The sequence below is a fragment of the Anopheles stephensi genome, chromosome 3 (genome assembly GCF_013141755.1).
Source record: "Anopheles stephensi strain Indian chromosome 3, UCI_ANSTEP_V1.0, whole genome shotgun sequence".
Classification (NCBI taxonomy): Eukaryota; Metazoa; Arthropoda; class Insecta; order Diptera; family Culicidae; genus Anopheles; species Anopheles stephensi.
This window is the reverse complement of record NC_050203.1, coordinates 10,421,634-10,441,374: the sequence shown is the minus strand read 5'-3', so window position 1 is coordinate 10,441,374 and position 19,741 is coordinate 10,421,634. Positions and strand designations below refer to the sequence as shown.

The 19,741-nt window shown below is 44.2% G+C and overlaps 2 protein-coding genes across 3 annotated transcripts in view; both read left to right on the top strand.

The window, feature by feature from the left end:
* Positions 1-12,789, top strand: part of LOC118513138 (cyclin-dependent kinase 14) — a 117,452-nt gene extending 104,663 nt beyond the window's left edge. For both annotated transcript variants that reach the window (XM_036058563.1, XM_036058564.1), the window contains 5 exons: positions 3,476-3,650; positions 6,175-6,436; positions 6,506-6,718; positions 6,795-6,974; positions 7,056-12,789. In XM_036058563.1, the coding sequence (XP_035914456.1) occupies positions 3,476-3,650; positions 6,175-6,436; positions 6,506-6,718; positions 6,795-6,974; positions 7,056-7,129 (904 nt within the window). In that variant the 3' untranslated portion in view covers positions 7,130-12,789. The remainder of the gene's footprint in view (positions 1-3,475; positions 3,651-6,174; positions 6,437-6,505; positions 6,719-6,794; positions 6,975-7,055) is intronic.
* A 243-nt stretch (positions 12,790-13,032) lies between these two features.
* LOC118513135 (puromycin-sensitive aminopeptidase) overlaps positions 13,033-19,741 on the top strand; it is an 11,004-nt gene continuing 4,295 nt past the window's right edge. Inside the window, exons 1-3 of the mRNA XM_036058561.1 lie at positions 13,033-13,096; positions 13,169-13,285; positions 14,160-14,746. Of these exons, the coding sequence (XP_035914454.1) occupies positions 13,204-13,285; positions 14,160-14,746 (669 nt within the window). The 5' untranslated portion in view covers positions 13,033-13,096; positions 13,169-13,203. The remainder of the gene's footprint in view (positions 13,097-13,168; positions 13,286-14,159; positions 14,747-19,741) is intronic.

The window sequence follows — 19,741 nt, the reverse complement described above, 5'->3', positions numbered from 1 at the left end:
AGGAGCGAATAAGTATTGCAATTTCAGTTTTGGTGGGTTAGGATGAAACTTCAGCTATTAATTTGTTTCTGAAAAATTAAACCAAGAAAATAGTAAAGAAATTTCGTCTGGAAATCGTACGTCATCATTCGATTCAAAGATGTAATCGGTAGCCGTTCGTGTTAGTATGAATAGTAAGGATGGTCGTCATCGGGAAACTTGATCCTTCATTAAATATCTAAACAATAGGCTTACCAATGCAAAAGACACGCCCAAATTCGCATTGTCTTGCTAGCTAGTAAATGATTTGTCCTTAAAAATATGCGATGAATATGAGCATTATTATGTCTGACCACACAATGGCGCATCAAATCATGAACTTTATTAATGGGGAAATGGACCAACGTTGCTTTCAATGCCGGTGACCAGGACATTAAGGACTTCCAGAATCTCCAAACCTCCCACCACGGCGTACCCACCCACCACAACATCAGGCGTACATAATCAAGAGAAAATAACAAAAACATCTCCCACCCTGAGAAGCTGGTAAGCAAGTCGTCGTCCACACCGTCCCGAGAATGGTTGAAATTAATTTTGTTTCCTACGTTACGTGCGCTGCTTCGTTCTCCTGGGCGACAGCTTTCTTCTCGATGTCGCCGTTGTTGTTGTTATCTCACCGGCGGCACACAAAACAAAAAAGACCATGAGGCGAAACAAAAGAATCATTTTCTTGCTTTCCCCAACCCCGGGAAGCATCGTTTCGATCTAGCGGAGAAAGCCATCGAATCGTAACGGTTGGACGATAATGGCTTGTCAACCACCTCTCAATCGGCTTTCCTCCGCTCTAGACTGATTCCGGGGGGAGGAAAGGCAAACCCTCCCAACAGCCAATGAAGCCATCCGGGGAAATTCAAGGGACTTCTTGCGAGCGACCTGCTCTGAGGCCTTTCAGAATAATGGCGTTCAGGAAAGGCGTCTTGAGCTAAAGCCTACCCGCAGCCGGAATAAGTTCCTGTTGATTACTTCCACAAAACCCGATTACTACTGGCCGCCGCGGTTCGCTCGGTAGCTCAGGCCAAGCTTCCGTTCTAATCCTGCCTTAGTCACTCGACGAATGCGCTCGGATAAGTCCACGGATGGATCATAAACAATGGTGGGAGCGCTTTCGATCGAGCCTTAATGGTCGATCACAGCTCGTCTCACAGACCAATTCGCACAAATGGAAAGCAACAGCAATAAGTCGCCTAATCCTCCAATGACATTCGTCTGACTCACTGTGCGAAGCGGACGCCTATGGTTGGCTTTGTGGGAAAAGATTTTCACCAAGGTGTGTGCACAAGGTTTGGTTTGGGTTTTGCAAAGTTTGGCTTTGGAAAGTTGTTGTCAGTGTTGTTTGTTTCCTCTCTTCGTCCGGCTTTCATGGTGGACGCACCTAATCAATGATTATTAGACTAGCCCTCGGGATGAAATTGACTGCGCTTCTGGTCAATGAAGATGGCTGCGCTTGGTGTATCATTATAACGCAGGTGGGTGCGTTGGCAGGATTAATTGGAAATGAAGGCAGGATATTGAAGGATTAGGCGAGCAAATGAGATCGGTATTGAACAGAATTCGGGACACAGAGCTACTCAAATCGTTCATTCTTTTACTTCTTAGATAGTGGGATGAAGAATTTTTGTTCAATCATATTTAATTATATTTTAAAACTTTGTTTTTTATATTAATAATTGTTAGTTTATTTTCGTTCTTACTTTTTCCATTATTATTTGTGAGGATTTCTTTTTTAATTTTTTCATTAAATTTTTTTCTTATTTACTGTTTTATAATTTTGCTTTTTCTTCATGTTTTAATAGCTTTTATATTGTAGTCTGAAGTTCTTCCTATAAAGCTTACAGCTTTTTCCCAAACATATTTTTCATCTCCATTTCCTCACATCAAGTGAAGAAAATATATTATTATCTGCACGTCTCTGCACCATAAAAAGGCTATCATCAACCGTATTCCGGTGACCCAGTTATTGAGAATCGTGTTTGTTTTTTGCACCCTTGACCGCCGTTCCAATCAAAGGACGTACTGGCGGCTGGCAGTTTCATATTTCGATCCCCCAAAAGGCCCTATCACCATTTTCCCCGTCCAGTTCGGTTCTTCCAGCAAATGGAATTCGACATCAATGGGACGGCCCTCGGTTCGATGGAGACTTTTTCTCCGGAATGTTTTCCTCCCAACGACAAACTCGCACACTCACACACACACCGACACAGTCCGCCCAATGTCACAAGCTTCGATGACACACTTTGTGAGATGTCTGCTCACAAACTTGCTGCCTTCGTCGGTCCCGAAACAGACCGTGCACCATATAATCCCTTCATTTTCTGCTCTCATTTGCCCCCCTTTCGGTGCCGGATACGCGTATACGTACGTGCACCCGAAGGCGGCCAACATTCGTGAAATTGTTTTCCTCCAGCTTCAGCGTTGCCGCTCACCATGCCGCTTGCAACTCCCGAGAAGGTGGCCCAAGGCTGTGTGAAAATCGATAAGTTTTAACCTGCTGCTCGAGAGATGCTTAGACTGGTCCCATTTTTTCCTCTCTTCCTTCTGAATGGGATGAATGTTTGTGTTTTCCGTACTGTTGTCTAATTTTTGTTTTCGCCCACTCCAAAACTCCGAAATTCTTCAGCTAAACTGGTTCTCTGTCTACTGTTCTGTTCTGTCTGTACTGGTGGTTGGGTTGGGTTCGGAGTTTTTCTTATAGCCTGTTTTTTTTTGCAACCGAACCGAACTTTAACCTGGCGTCCTGTGAGTGCGTGGACAGGACATTTTTAAGCAATTCCTTGCGAAACCATCTTTGAGACAGCAGTGCGAGGGACAGCAGCAAGAATGCTCGGTCGTTACGCAGACATTTCTGTCAAAAGTTTCTAAAATTCATAGGACGGGCAAAGTTGCGATACGGCAGCAACTACACTGTGAAGAACTAATTTTGCTGTGAAATTGTATTTGACAGGACTGGAAAACACTGGTCACTGGGGGGGGGGTCTGTGACTACGAGCGATGGGAATTCGCAAACTTATTCCATTCAAAGTGAAGCTGTAAAACTTGACAACAGTGTAGAGGGATACAAACCTAACGCCGCTTGTGTACCGTGGAATGGAATTTTCGGACTGACAGCAATGGCCGAAATATCATACGCTCTTTGCAAAATAAAGTGATCGTCATTTATCTCCCAACCGGTTGCCATCCATCTTGAAGAGTTCTAATCGAATTTAGGTCGGATAAAGGATAACGACACTGTGGACGGTGCTGTGCACACGTAACGAAAAGCCTTCAGGCAACTCGTTCCATTTTTTTTTTCTTTGCGTTTCCGCCTCAACCCGACACACATAAATTATTGTCCGCCCGGTGATGAACACTAATTCATCTTCACCCATGTACCGCCATGTACAGGATCATAGCTGATGAAGCACTAACGCTCTCTCTCCCTTTCCACTTCTCGTTTCAGTTTAACAAATCAAGTGGTAGCATTAAAGGAAATCAGGTTACAGGAAGAGGAAGGTGCACCGTTCACGGCCATACGCGAAGCATCCCTGCTGAAGGAACTGAAACATTCGAACATCGTGACCCTGCACGATATCGTGCATACGCGCGAAACGCTCACGTTCGTCTTCGAGTTTGTGGTAAGTACGGCGGTCGTTTTGCCATTCCCTCTCACATATGTCCACACTTGCCCCCAACGCGGAACAGGACTCGGTGGTATTATTTGATCATTTTCCATCCTCACCATCGCACCGGGTTTAGTACTTATTTATTACATTTTATTAGTTGTTGAAGTCATTCGTTGGACCGAAAGCTCCCGCTCGCTTCACGAGCGCGAAAACTCCATTTTTTGTTCGGTTGCGTGTTTCTCGCCCCTGAGGAGATGCTTGTGAGGGTAGACGACCACCGGGGAAAGTATGTCAGGAATGCCTGATTGGGGAGATCCCCAATCTGCTCTGAAGGGAGTAGCACGCCACAGCGATGGAGCTCCACGAACCGGGAAGATCGTTCAGTACATTTTATTTATTGCCATTTTCCGGGGGTTGGTGTGGGAAAGTCTCTAACTTGGCTGGCCCCACCGAAAAGCTGGGGGAATGCACACCAGCAACAGTGTGACTCAGATGGTTGCAGAATATGGGTCCGGGATGGGAATTCGTCATGAATTTCTAAGCACCTTTTTCCCAACAAGCCCGTGCGTGCGGACATTCTCCGGTTGCTCTCGGCTCAGCATCAATTTTCCTCTCCTTTCGGGTGTGATTTATTGTCTGACACGGAGCCATAGCTGGTGCTGCGTGTTTGGCGCTTGGGAAATGGCAGACGGCTCGCAGGTCTCGTTCGAAACCCCCTCCCGTAAGCAATTGCCCGCGTAGTGTCTATTGTTTCGCCTCGTTTTTCTGTTTTATGATCATTATCGGTAGAAATGGGGATTGGAAGGAAGGATCCTGGACGTCACAAAACTGATTGAGACAACTGCGTTTGTGGCCCGCACAAATCATTTTGTAAAAGTTTTTGTAAGTTGAAGCCTTATACAGACGAGTTTTGGAGGACATGTCTAAATTTAAATTAGGTATAGAACTTATCATGATGGTAATAGGGGCTCAATACTGATTATTTGTTCCTAAAATATTTAATACCTCAACAGTGAAAAGCATTTAAAGTGATATTTTTAATTAACCTCCTTTTCTTCAGAAATGCCTTTTTTCCTTGTCAATAAATTCTTCTCTAATAAACTCATTCAGAAAAAATTCCGCTTAGTTGTTACTAAATTTTCCTTTTCCCTCATTTGTTGTTTCCTCCATTTTATAAACCAATTATTACGACATCCATTGCTCAATTCCTGCGGTTGACAGATTGGTTTGTTTGCCTGTCCGTAATAAATCATCTAAACAGTGTTCGGGTCCGGGGGAAAAAAAGGAAAAGCAAACCTTTAAAAAGCATAAATTGTTTACACCACACATGGCACTCTCACCCCCCCCTCGTGTCCTGTCCATGTGTCAGGGGTTGGTACTGGTGGTATGCTATGTACGTTTATCGGGTTTTGGTACAAAACCAACAGCTTTGATGCTTCCCTACAAACACACAGGCCCCGGGACAAGGGAGCTAAGCCATAATTCATCGTTGATATACCTTACCTCGTCCCGATGGAACTCTCGTCCGGACGGGGAGTACAAAAGGTTTTCCTGTGTTCTTTTTATGAGTCTACAAGCTCCCAAGATGTCTACCACGAGTAAGTTGTAGTATCGCCAATTGGGCTGGCCTGCGAAAACAATGGGCGTTTTTTACCGCCGGCGTGTGTGCTCTACACATCTTCAGCTCCAGCAGCGTAGCTTATGCACCAATTCAAGCTGAGAAGCTCGACAAGCAATGGCGGAACACGAGTACATAAATTACTACTCCACGTTCGATGGCTCGAAGTTGGTGTCCGGAACACAAAGAGAAGGATAAAGCGATAGAGCAACGGCAAGATTGCATCAAGCTTTCCTTCCTAGCTGCGTTACATTGTCAGCCCTAAGCAGAAGCCGTAGACCCTCAACGCCTCTTCAGCCGTTGCATGGTATCCACCAGGAACACACCATTTATCACGCACCTGTTCTTCCTTCCCGATTGTTCCCCCTTTATTGATTTTAACATCCTGTTCGAATGAGCGTGTACTTGTAACTTCTCCTTCCTGGGGACTCGCTCGTTCGAACAGGAGAAAAGTGATACAAAATTTGGAACTAGAAAACACTTGCTGGGCAGGAGGCTCCCTCTGCGTTGAACGTCGAACATGGGTAGCAACACGGCAATTTATTGAATTAAATTAATAATTAGGGCAACAGGCACTTCCAGGTATTTGGAAAGCGTGATGGAGTATGCGCGGGGAGAGGAAGCTTCGACAGGGAACGGGCCTTTCGATGGAAACTGTAATTTATGGTTTCGAGTAGCACCCAGACTTCTCTCGATCATTGCGTGTCCTTGCCGATAGGAAAAGTGTATGTGTGCGCGCGTTTGGGTTCGGTCGCGGCAATTCAAGCGCATTAGGTTTTGGTTTTAATTATTCATGCTAATTAGTATGGGCGAGAGTGAACCGCCCATTTCTTCTCCTGCCAGCTTGATTTGTTTACACTACTAACGATTATCTGAAATGTCCCCGTCTAAACTTGCCTCTATTGCATCTACTTCCAGAACACGGACTTGTCGCAGTACATGGAACGACATCCGGGCGGGCTCGATCATCGAAACGTGCGGCTGTTTCTGTTCCAGCTGTTGCGAGGGCTTTCCTATTGCCATAAGCGAAGGGTGCTGCATCGCGACGTGAAGCCTCAGAATCTGCTCATCAGCGAGATGGGCGAGCTGAAGCTGGCCGACTTTGGGCTGGCCCGTGCAAAGAGTGTTCCAAGTCATACCTACTCGCACGAAGTCGTCACACTATGGTACCGGCCTCCAGGTGAGTTTCTTTATACTTCAACCAAGCATTGATGTCTATCTAATACGATGTACTTGTTTCGCCTGCCAGATGTACTGCTCGGTAGCACTGAGTACTCCACCTCGCTCGATATCTGGGGCGTCGGATGCATCTTTGTGGAGATGATCACGGGCATGCCGACATTCCCCGGTATTCGTGACACCTACGATCAGTTGGATAAAATCTTTAAAATTCTCGGCACGCCGACGGAGGACACGTGGCCAGGGGTTACGCATTTACCGGGGTATAAGCTACAAATGCTAGGTATGTGCACTACGGCGCTCAAGAAAGCTCTCCGTTTAACAGCCAAACTAATGGACGCGTTGTCACTACTTTACAGGCTTTTTCAAACCCCGCAAATTGGGACTGAGCTTTCCCCGGTTGTACGACATCAACGAGGGCGAAACGATGGCCACCTCGTTCCTGCAGCTCAATCCGGACAATCGGATAAGCGCGGACGAGGCCCTCCGCCATCGGTATTTCGCGTCGTTGCCAAAAAAGCTATACGAACTGCCGGATGGTAATGTGTTAACGTGATGGTTTTCCAGGCTTCAAAAACAAAACAAAAAATCTAACCACTCCATTTGTGTTCCCATTGCAGAACTGTCCATCTTCACCGTGGAAGGTATTTACTTGCATCCGGAACCGAACCGCCACCATGGGCACCGCGCATGAGAGTTAAGACAAAGTAAAACCCTAGATGCAATACGTTATTATTGTTAGTAGTTAATGTGATTACCTGCGTCGCTGGTTAGCAGAAGACGCAGTGGAAGAAGATAAATTACACAACAGCCCCACACAGATACAAACACACGCCATTCACAAAAAGATCGCGCCTGTTTGGCGTGCACACCGTATGTATGGATATGGTGGATATTTTGAGCGAGTCTTAGGCAAAATGCGACACATGTTTCTTCAGGGTCGCAACCAGAAAAGAAGGGGGGATTGCAACAAAGAGGGTTAAGATGCCATGCGGGTGTGTGGAGTAGAGTTGAAAGCTAAATCAAAAAGTAGATATCCTCAAATTGTTGCAGCAGCAGCAGCAGCAACAGCCACAAGAGCCTCTCACTGCACGGTCGAATGAGAAATCGGGGAGAGAGAAGCGCCAGCGCAAACAATGTTGCTGTCCTCGGGAACCAAAGTGAAGCTAAAGGATGTGATCAATTCATTCATACAACAACGCAAACATCGTGCATTGCGGACACAACCTACACACACCCAAAGACACAGTTTCACCTTTTTGCCGATTGAATCGTTTTTGGTTAATCCCATCCTCCTGATGAGGATGGAGGACATCAAAAGGGCTAGAGAGGAAGCCGAATCCGGATATTCATATTTTTTTAGTTTTGCGAGGCATCTCTGGTTATAGCAAAACACGTGTTTAATTGTTTAATCCTATCTATTTTTTCTAAATATTCATTTATTCCGTACAAAAAATTGCAAATGGCGGAACGATACCGAGCCGTTGTAAGGTACTGTTCCCTGAAGCGCGATATTTTTTTCATATCAGCAGCAGTAATTTTTATCGACTCATAATTTTGAGTAGAAACGATATTTTAAACCCTAAATAAAATTTACTGTGCTACGGATTTATAAAAACGTTGTCTTTGAGCAATGCAGCTTCTCTGTGTTCGAGGTTCCATTTTCGCAAAATACAAGCTTCCGGTTGTACTGCGCTTCGGCAGGCTGTGAATCCAGCATACGACTCAACTGGGCCTCCCTGATGTATGGTGCGCACTGTTTCAGGCTCCTGAAAACCTCCCGTACGCTGACAACCTTTTCCTCCATTTACACAGTTTTTGCTGCATTTAGTGAGACAAGCATTATCCCGAGCTAATGGCCGCGGACATTCGCGTGTGGTGGGTTCTGTAATCCACAAAATAGAAATAGCAACAAATTATAGTATCCCGTGATCGAGTAGTATGTTCTCTATTTTTTTTTTAATCTTAATCCATTCGTATTTCGTTCAACTCGATACCGTCTAGCTTAAGTTGGTTCAGTCTTTTCTTTATCATTTCCTTTTATTTTCAATTAGATCGCCGGTATTAGACAGAAGAAAAAACAGCACGCATTCAGCTTCCAATCCCTTTTTCCGCGGGTTATTAGTTCCGCGGGGGAAAAAGAAGAAAAGCTTCGAAAGGGGTAGAATCAGTGGAAAAGTATTGATATAACGCATAGAAAATTTGTTTTATGGGCTTTTTGAGTTATGATAAGTTAAGGAAACAAAAAACAATGTTTATTATTAAATGATGTACTGAATGATCCGAGCTAATTATTGTGCGAGTTGCTGGAGATAGACAAAGCAAACACATCCACGGAGAGCGAGACACGAAATAAACAATCTTTCAACTTATACAGAAGAATAATTTTTCATTTTTCAATTTCTTTTTTTTTTGTTCCTCGTTAAGCATGTTACAATTTAAGTTAAGGCTTTTATTTGTTCCATATAATTTAGAATATGATTTCTCCCGTAAAATGCCCCGTTTTCGTGCTATTCGTATATTTAACAGGGGTGAACAAGAAAATTCGTTTCCTCTCAGGGATCTTATGGTGAAACGGATAGACACACACACACGCGCGCGCGTATGATGTTAAAATCATTCTCCTTCCCGATCGCAATGGTCCACAGCAGATCAATCATAACCGATAATAAAAAGTATAACTAAACTACTATCCTTTCGCTTGGGTTTTCGAACGCAATAGCAACATTTTTGGTTTCAAATTTGGCAAAAAAATGCAAACAAGTGAACGATGATCTGGTAATTACTGTCGGTCCTAATTGTGTTGTCCTTTTTTGCGGTGAGAGGTGAGTCGTGGTTTGTGTGATGTGAGCCATTTGTTAAGTATTACCTCCCCCCTCCCTCGGTACTATGAATAGAAATATGGTAGGAAAAAAGGACACAAAAACATTCGATTGAGAAAACAAAAACTAAAACACTTCTAAAACAATAAACGCAAATCAAATTTTCACAGTAGTTTACAGTTGTGGAGTAAAGCGAGAAGAGCAAGGAAATAAAAACAAATAGAGACAAAACGTAAGACACCGCATATGGCGAGTAGGTACTTAAAAAGTAGATAAAGTGTAGAATAGTTCGTTAGCGTAATGATTACTGACTGCTCATAGGTAAAAGGGAAGAAAAGAAAAGAAACCCTATTTGTAAATGAGCTGTAAACGGTTCACTAGTGGCATGGTAACGAAATGAACTTCTTAAAGAACAAAAATCCAATTTAAAAAACACGTAGGAATATGTAGGTTTGCCATCGTCATTCTAGTTAAACGAAGATAGCAAACAAAGCCACACGATTAAATCAACACATCGTCCAGCCGACGTTATAAACTCCTAGAAAAATAATGGACAGCCAAGTCTAAATTCGTTCTCCATTCCAATTTAGATTCATCTTACTTTACAATCCGTTTAAAGAAACATTTTTTACGGTTCCATCGTAATGTCCTAGCAGTTGTCCTAGAACAAAACTAATCCCAATCAGAGATAAAAATAAAAACCAGCAAAGCGTGGTGTTGAAGAAATTTTTCAAAAAACTTGGTAGCGGTGCAAGAAGCAGCTAAACACCTCAAATTGTCGTTTAAAGTAATGAGTATAAAAGCAGTGGCCACCACCCTAGGAGTTACAAAAATATGAAGAAAAAAACCGCGTTTCTAGCTCTAGCTGCACACATTTTCCGTAGCTGTAGTGGCAAACTAAAAAAGGACTAAAAACGCGTACGGGTGGGGTTTTTTCTTTCGAATAGCCGATAGAGCATACTCGTACCAGAACACTAAAACCCGACTTTAGATGTATGAATGTTTGAATTTTTGATAGTTTAAATAAGATTGATTTGGTTCTGAAGTAAATGTGATATTGAGGACAAACGAGCACACGACCGGCGGGCGGGCGGGCAGGAGCGGATTTTGAGTAAGTGAATAAGTGTAATCAAACATTACAATACCACAGCAAACAAACAAAAAGAGGGGCCGAAGACGGATAAGTTTATAAGTATTTACGCGAGCATATTGAGAAGCGAGAAGGAGAGCGGGCTAGCGAGGGGAAAGCGGTCATAGCAAATGTATGGAAAATGGACCTTTTTCTAGCATTCAGGCCTGCCACAGGTTTTCTTTCATCCAGCTGAGTCGTCCGAATGGGTGAGCGCGCAGATACATTTATTTTTTGTCTCCTCAGTAAGAAACGTAAAAAGTAACGAAACAAAGTAGTAGTACTATATTAGGGAAGCTAGGCAAGGGCGATTTAAAGAGGTCTAACGTTTAACACACACACTACTGGAAGACTTAAAAAATTTAGTGAACTCAACTACCTGTTTAATTTTCTTATCAGAGAGAGAGAAGCGAGAGAGCTCTTTAAAAAATTGCAATTAACTACGTTCATTTGAGTCTGAAATAGCATTCACATCGTTGTTAGACAGGAATTTGCAGTTAGTCCTATTATGCCCGGAATTTGAAAGTACGTACGAGCGAATGATGCACAGTAGAAGAAAACCCCCACAAAAACTAACTTCTAATATGGGCCCAGTCGTCGCGCCATAGTGCCGTTTCGTTCATTGTTCCTGAGGAGAAGAAGAAAAACACACACTGAACCGAATCTTTTTTCGTGTTTCATGATAATAGTATGACAACTAGCTGTAGATTACAAGTCAAATCAAAAGCACCAGCTCCGGAGATAGTGGATGGTGTAGCATTCCGATCCTAGGCGTCAGAGCTCAGCGTAGCAGGATAATCCTAAAAATCCCAAACCCCCAACCAAAATCTTTATATTATCGACTAATCACACGATTTCGATTAGTAGTTTCAAGCTGCACAGACTTAGAACAAATCTTCCAACAAAGGATTTCCACTCTCAAACAATAGTACGCGTAGTGTAGCCAATCTCTAATCAATCTCCTTTTAGTAGCCCAACATTTCTGACTGACGGATGCCGATCGACAGCAGACACTAATCGAACACTTAATTGCGCAAGCGCTTCTTAACATTAGCGAAACAAACCTACAACAAAATGGTACATTTAGATACAGTGAGAAAAGCATGGTAGGAGCTAGATTCGCTTCCCCGAAACACGCTGCCGAATCGTTTGTTTCGCCCATCGCACGTGTGCCCTTTTTCGGTTGACGACTTTTTGTGTTGATGTTAAGCAAGTCCCCAAGTACTCTCAATACCGTCCCCAGGAAGAGGAAGTGAAGAGCTAACTACGATTCTGAAAGAGCCTTATTGTCTGTGTGTGTGTTAAAGGAGGCGCCTATATAGGTTGAAATTGAGGATCGTGAAGTCGATCCTGGCCAGGGTTTTGCTGGAGGTTATCCTATCCACTAGCACACGCTTGTAAGAGAAGCGGACAGGGCTTTTTTCTGTTTCTAAATGCAAACACAAAACTTTGCACGACAACGCAAACACTCACAAGCAGCAGCACATGATGCACGTCCCATCCCACAAATTTCGTCCATAGTTTTTACTGAAAACGCTGCAAGTGTCTGGCCGCAGAAGCAGAAGGGCAGCTGCTTTACTAGAGTATGCACAGCACAACACGACGTGGAGCACCGCGAACAAACAAACACCTCTCTTCTGCTGGCAACCATCGCAACCACAATGTCCACAACCAACAATCGGTGTGGCACGCGGAGTCTCCACAGCCTTTTTCGCTAGTACATAAGTAGTAAGGATCGCGATCTCTCCTGGTTTGGTTGGGCTGTGCCAACCCTTTTAGGAATTTGGCTGTATCGTTCTTTTTTTTTGCCACGTTTCTAAACGTTTCTCTCCAGCTGCTGCTTATCGGGATGCATGCCAACTCGTCACAAACGAGCGCCATGAAAGGAGCTAAATCAATCAGCAGAAAAGGGGGTGAACAGTAAAGGAAATCGCTGGAGACCCGCCATCGGTGCGTTCGAATGGAAGTTTAACCATATTTTTGTAAATAGTTTTTAATACACGCAAAGACCGGGGGGATGGAACAGGAAAGTTTAAAGAAACAAAAAAAGGAAACAAAAAACAAAACTGCAGGAAACAGGAAATGATGATAAGTAGTTGCTCTGTGTCTGTGGAATAGAAACGAGAGACAAGCACAAGCAGCGGGAGCAGAGAAAAAAAGGAAACAAAACAGGCAAAATATTGTTTATTTATGAAACTTTAAATGAAACAAAAATGAAAGTATATGTATATGAACGACTAAAATCCATTTGAGGATGATAATGATGATGAAGGTGTGGTGAATGAATGGGGTTGAATGAATCCTTTGTGTGGTGGGTGCATTTGGTGTGAAGCAGGAACTAAAAAGACGGTGGCGAAGTGAATAAGAGTAATTAAATGAATGAAATAAATACGAACAATTCAATGAAATCTGCTGTAACGCTTGTATTTCTTTATCTGAGTTAACGGTGCGAGGAGGAGTAAATTCAATTTGTTAGTATCCACATGACTCAAATGGTTCATTTAACGTTGGTTTTAGTGCGTAAATTACATGACATTTGGTGAAAAATCTAGTTTATAGATTTACTACGCGTTTTTAGTAAATTTACTCAAATCAATCAAACAAACTGTCAATTCAATCTGTTCAGTACCGATTGTTTGTGCGCAGTGTTTTGACGTTTCCTGTCAAGCTGTTTGCATACATTTTTTGCCGGGCGTAATCAACAACTTCGGTAAGTTTTGTGTGACCTAGTTTTCCCCAAACATTCCGTTTCTTGAATGTTTTTTCCATATCACAATCCTAGCGTCCGTGTTGTTCCGTTGCTTCCCGATACTGCAAATGTTTTGCCTGAACCGCACAAGTTCCTTTCGCTGTACGAAAGCGCTCCAGCTCGCATCAACAACGAACCGATTCGGTATAGGTGCGTATGCTGTTTCCATAATTCTCGTGTGACCATGATTGAGCACGAATGGATTTTCGTTATAGTCACGCCCTGGTGTATAACATTCGTTTTCCAATGGATGATGTGTGAGGTTTTTCCCGTAGCTTGTTGTAATTAGTTATTGTTTAATGTTTTTAGTTTGTGCTGCGGACCAAATGCAGCATGGATCACGAACATAAACAACACACAGAGCAACAAAAGAAAAAAAAAACTTCTCCAGCTTGACAGACGACATTTTCTCTCTTGTGCAATCATGGTCGCTCTCCCACATTCTCTCTTCGCTAACACCTTAAGGCCTGTTTACACCGGCTAGTGAGCGGGATTGTGTTTACTTTACTAGAATGAAAACACATTTCTAGAAGGCGGCAGCTACACTTATATTAAATAATATTTGACGAAATGGACATATTATCATTCCATTTCCAATTTTCTGTAGAATATGTTGTAGTGCACGGAATTTGCTAGAATGTCTTATTTGCTCTCACAAACAAACTGGAGTGGCAATCACTGTACAACGCAATCTCTTTCGCTGTCACTCACTCTCTCTCTCGGTGCCTTTTTAACACTTTCTCTCTCCCGGCTCGAGTTTGACAGTGCGCTCGCTGTGTGCGCGCGACTGTGTTGGACAGAGTGTATCGAACGCTGCAGAAGAGTTGGCTGGTCTTTTCTCGGTCTTGTTTTCCTTCCGTGCTTCGTACAGTTTTCTCGGCACTAAATTCTTTCTGACCGCTCGGTGTCCACCATTAATCGCCCGCTTACCCGCTCCATTACCTCGGAAGAGCTCTGTTTTCCAACAACATCCGGTTATAGCACAAGCGTGTGTTACGCCTTTTTTTCGCTCATCATTTCGCAGCGGCCACAACAGCAGCAGCAGCGCGTCAAAGTGCCCGACGGAACGGTTCCGTCACCGTGAAACAGTGCAATTTTCTATCATCGCTGTCGGTGGTCACGTCACCAAGCAGCCGAACGTCGGCGTGGCAGCGGGTCCCCCTATTGCGTGAACGAAACACTCTCTCCATTCCGTGCGTGCACCGTGCTTCCGTCACCTCGTGGCAGCAGGTCCCAGCGACAGCGGGCAACAACGGTTGCTTTGTTATTTCTAGCTCGTCGCGAGTGTTTGGCTCGGTGATTCATTCTACCCACGGCGGGTGTGATAAGCAAAGTGTTGTAGTCCTCTCCGTTGGGCTGCTGTGTCCCGCAAAGGCACATTATCCGTACCAGCGACGCAACATCACCACCATCGCGGACAGCACCAGCATCAGTGACGTGTCCGAAAACAGTGAATACAAAATGTCCGCAGTCACCGCCAGCACCGGTACCGGCGGGAAGGCCGAATTTCAGCGCCTGCCAACCAATGTCGTGCCGGAGCATTATCAGCTGCAGCTGAAACCGAACCTGATGGCGCTAACGTTCGAAGGTTGCACTACGGTGGATCTGAAGGTGAGTACAGGCGGGAACAGCTTATCACCGTCTAAGCGGTGGATGTGTGGCAGAATTCCCAGATTGAGCAGCCATTTTTTATCCTATGCACATGTTTTTGTACCAACGACGACGGAAGGAAGTAGACCGACGTGCCTCTACCAAAGGGACAGACAAGGCACACTAGATTGGACGTGACGATGCTTTATTATGTTATCTGCTGTTTTATTGCGGGTCAATATTTGCTAAAGGATGTGTCCAATTCAAAAAGATAGCGGTAGTTGTTGCCCCCATGGATGTAGGGACTTTTGCTAGAAGTATGAATAATTTTATCTGTTTATGGCTGTAAAACCAACATGTTTCTTGGTTGTTTTTGTTGTAAATATTTTATCGTACAATTTGTAAACAAAGTTTTACATTATTCTCAAAACTAAAAGCTGGTTACCTACTTCTTAGTCTCTGCAAATATATAAAGGTCTCCTTGACTTGAATCGTACACGTAACTGGGACGATATCTGGTCCTGAAGTGTGTAGACCCCATGAGTCCCCAATATATCGTTCTCGGGCCAAATGTATCCTACGAAGCTCCGATGGGCCGCAGGAAGGTGTTGCATAGAACAATTCGTTAATCGTTAAATTTTTGAACATTTAATCGAACTTTTTGGAAAGCTTAAAACCTTGTCTAAAGAATTTTTTTATGTGTCTCAATTTTTTTTAAGGTCATCGTAATCGTGAAACCTTACCCCCTAAAATCGATAGAATGCCGCTGCTGCACCGAATGCTCAAATTAGTTCAACGACCTTTGCCCACTACGGGCACCCGTTCGTCTAGCAGCAACGCGATGCAGTAGCGCCACAGTATACGATTAAGACGCTTACTGCAAACAAACGCTTCGTCCTGCACTTTTACGTCCGAGGGGGAAACCAAAAACAAAGCAAGAAAAAGGCATCCAGACCAATCGTAAACAGTTTCGGCCCTGTTTGCGAACCCCCGTTATAATCGATCGGTGGAAAATGAAAATGGTCAGACCAGTCCCTCCCGCACATCGTGCGATCGCTGAGGGAAAAGTTGTCCAGCAAGCAGAAATCATCCACTGCTTGTTAGTGGGTGGAAGAACGTTCAACGAGCATCGTTTTAATAATTACACCAAACCCTTCTTTCGAAGAAGAGGCTTCGGAAATTAATGCTTAAAAAATCACTTTCACCACACTCGACAGGATTGCCCATTTTTCGCGTGGGGTTATTACGCCTTTTAATGCTTCCCGTTCGATGGGTGGGCTTAAGAAAAATGCTCTAACGACTCCCTGATAGCTAATGCTGTAAACGATCGATTACTTTTTATTGGATATTGCCCTGATCATAAGACAAGATCGTCGATGCAGCCCACCTTCTTGCATTCCTTTGAAAATGGATTGACCTTTTCCCATGTTTCGCGCCCGGCTGGCATGTTCGCGGAACTCCGAGTTATATCAGGTTTTTCCCTCACGACCTCCGATCGGATTATCGGATTGGCCTTCATCGATGGGTCCACCTTCTTGCATTACTAAGACCTAACACGATCCTCCCTCAAACCACCCCCTACTAATCGCCGCAAGGGAGAAGGAAAAGCGGAAAAATAAACAAGCGCAACATTCGTACCACCGGCAACCTACACACACCTACACATAATCGCGAAATCGGTGCGGAACTGGTGGCGAAGCGATTGGAACAAAAAAGGGGGCGGCGGCGGCGAGCCTTTTCAACGGTAAATGCTCGTAAATAAAACAACATAACGGTACCCCACCGGTTCGAACGCGAATTAGCATAACGCGAAACAGATGTATGCGCTCTGGTCCGTGGACAGGCGGACAGAGCGAAGGAAAGGGACACATGCAAAAAGGGAAAGGTAACAAAAAGCATGCGATCGCGCGAATACTTTTGCTCCCGTGAGGGCCTGCCAAAAGAGGCCAGGAAATGGAGAGCGGGAGGAGGCTACACGATGATGCAACGGATTCGATCATATGGCCGGCCTGGTTGGTTGGTTTGGCTGGTGGAGTCGTCGTCGTGGCCATGCAACGAGGATTTGATTGTAAATGTGTGTTGCATTTTTATTTGCCCCTGCCAAACACACTGTTGTTGCAAGTGACATTTAAACCCTTGGGAACTTCAAGAATAAGGGAACTCCAATCAAAGTCGCACGCGACGGACGAAGCTGGGATTGTACAGAACACTTATAGTCCCAATACTCACATACGCCTCTGAGACATGAGGAAGATGCTCAGAAGGATTTTTGGACCCCGTATGTGTGGAAGGACAATGGAGGAGCCGCTACAATGACGAGCTCTACGAGCTGTACGATGATCTTACCATCGTGCAACGAATTAGATTCGCCAGGCTCCGGAGGGCTGGTCACGTCATGAGAATGACATCGGACGCCTCAGTCTGTAAAGTCCTTTTAGGCCGTCCACACGGACAGAGGAGGCGTGGTATGCCCAAATTGAGATGGAGTGATGGCGTTGATGCGTCCGCCAGAACGGTCGGGATAACGGATTGGCAGACGACGGCGCTGAACCGTGAGCCGGTATCGAGGATTGTTGCAGCAGGCCAAGACCGCAAAGCGGTTGTAGCGCCTGATAAGTAAGCAAGTAAGTAATCAAAGTCGCACGCCCACCCCACGTGTGTGCGACATAGCTCGATCGTCGAGAGTGGGAAGATCGCTTGTTTATGCTACAAGAATTCAATTCTTATGCTTACTCTCGGACCTTTCTTTCACGTGGACTCGGCTGCCACACTCAGGGACCGGTTCAAGATCGAGCGGTATCGTTGAGGTTTTAGTGTTTGCACAACCATCAGTCCACCTCCAGAGTACCTTGCGGTTTCGCGTCGCCGTTTACTTTGCGTGTGGGATAGGTGCAACATTTTTGTTTGTTTGTAACGAACCTTTTCCCCGCTGGTGGCTGTTAAATGGCACAGAAAATTGTGAGCGTTGTTGTGTTCCGCATAGTTTGCGGTTTAGCGAAATTAGCTTCAACCAACCCATACTGGAAGGGATCGCACAACAGAAAAAAACATAAATCAAATACAACAACCACGTCCGAACCCTCGTCACTCACTGTCGTCGGTGTCGTGGGAGTGTAGAAAAATGAGCCGCAAAAGAATGATGAAGCCCGGGACCGACGCAACAGTGTTTGCGTGACTTCCAACGCGCGTGGCTTAAAGCATAAAACACCTCCGGTAGCGAAACAAAATTAATCCCCCTTTGCCTATCTCAACCGAGGTGTGTGTGTGTTTTTGCTTCTTTTTCGTAGCTGGTGTAGAAAGAACTCTAACAAGAACAATTAGCTCTGGCGACGAGGAAATGAACCGTTTTGTTCCCCCCGCTCTGGTTGATCATTATGTTTTCCTGGAATGAGGATTCGTCCGTCTCAGAGGACCACAGATTCACAATCTTAAATTGGTTTGTTTTTCTCTGGTGGTGTGTTGCTCGCATATGGGACTTGCCTACCGTCACCATTCATTAATGAAAGCCTGATGATCGGTGTTTTTGATGATCGTAAATTTGTGCAGAAAACGACTAATATTTAAGGGTTGCTCCCCTTTTTTCCAGCATATATTATAATGATGTGCGAGACGTGTGTGTTGTTGATTGATATTTTCCAGGTTGTGGTTTGATTTCCACGAATTTTCTACAAATTGAGCACACGGACCGGACACCGAGTTGATGATCGGATCGGATTTTTGCTTTCTAAATGAGCCTGTCCGGACTGGTAGAATCTGTAACCAAAACCACAAGGCTAATGAACCTGAAAGGGAGGATGATTGTCTGTTAGCTTTTGGGTGGTTTTTACTTCATAGTTCTTGGGTTATTAAAATATAAATATTTGAATGCTAAGCATTGATTTGTACTACAAACTGGTCGGAATTAAGTGTTTTAAAGCTTGCTGTTTAACTATAAATTGCTCCAGTCCGGGGATTTATGATTGAAAGTGGCAGTTTGCTAGTTAAGATCATTTCCCGTTAGGTTATTACAGCCAATCAGACCTTTCTCCTTCCCTTTTACTTTCACCAAAGACCGCTGCCGCTTCTTGATAGACGGTGTGTTGTTGTACCTTAGAGAAGGAAGGTAACCTTTGCGGATTTAAATTATGGTTTATTGCCGACTTGTTTCCTCAAGCCTTAATCTAACACGTTTCATCTATGTACTATCTATCCACTGTACGTGATCTTTGTGATCTTTGGTCTTGTGCATGGATCGTGAGAAAATGAATACTAATATGATTTGTCAAGTGTCTTCTCTTGGAAGATTTGGAAACATTTTACAGAAAAAAACCCATTATCATGTTCCCAATTATTCCAAAGTTATCGTAAAGAAATCTCCATAAACTGCCTTTTGTTGATAGAAAAATCAAACTTTAACGGAGCGAAGATCATGCTCTTTGCACGGTGGGACCTGCAGGATGTTGTATATTATGAGCTTCTGAAGTCAAATTAAGCCATCTCAGTACATCACAGAAGCTCTTACAAGAGTTCGTGTAAAAAGCTTTCTCCAGCAGGACTCCTCGAAACGAGGCAAGTTCAAAATGTTGTAATCACTTTGTCGTTATAAGAATGCGATCCGTTCAAATTATCAAGCAACAGATTGTTGCTGAGACTTATATCCAGAGCCTGTTAAAGTTCCAAATTTTTCCCCCTTCCAAAACCACCGATCTTCGCTTAGATCAGATCATGAATGAAAAGAACGAGCAGGATCTTAACGATCGTTGATGATCATTCTCACGAATCAAGCAGACATTATCAACGACAGAACCAGCACAACGCCAACTCTAGTGGTGACATTACGCGGGCCCTCGCTTGCAGAACAGGTTTTCTGTAATGTCTGATTGGCGATTGTGGTTCTGGAGGAGCTGGAGGGATAACTTGGTGAAGCGAACGCGCAACCATACGGAGAACGGAGACTGTAAATTTGGCAGATCAACTGCGCTCGAGCCAAAAGAAACGTAGCCAAGAATACGCGCGCAAACCGGAGGGTAGAACAAT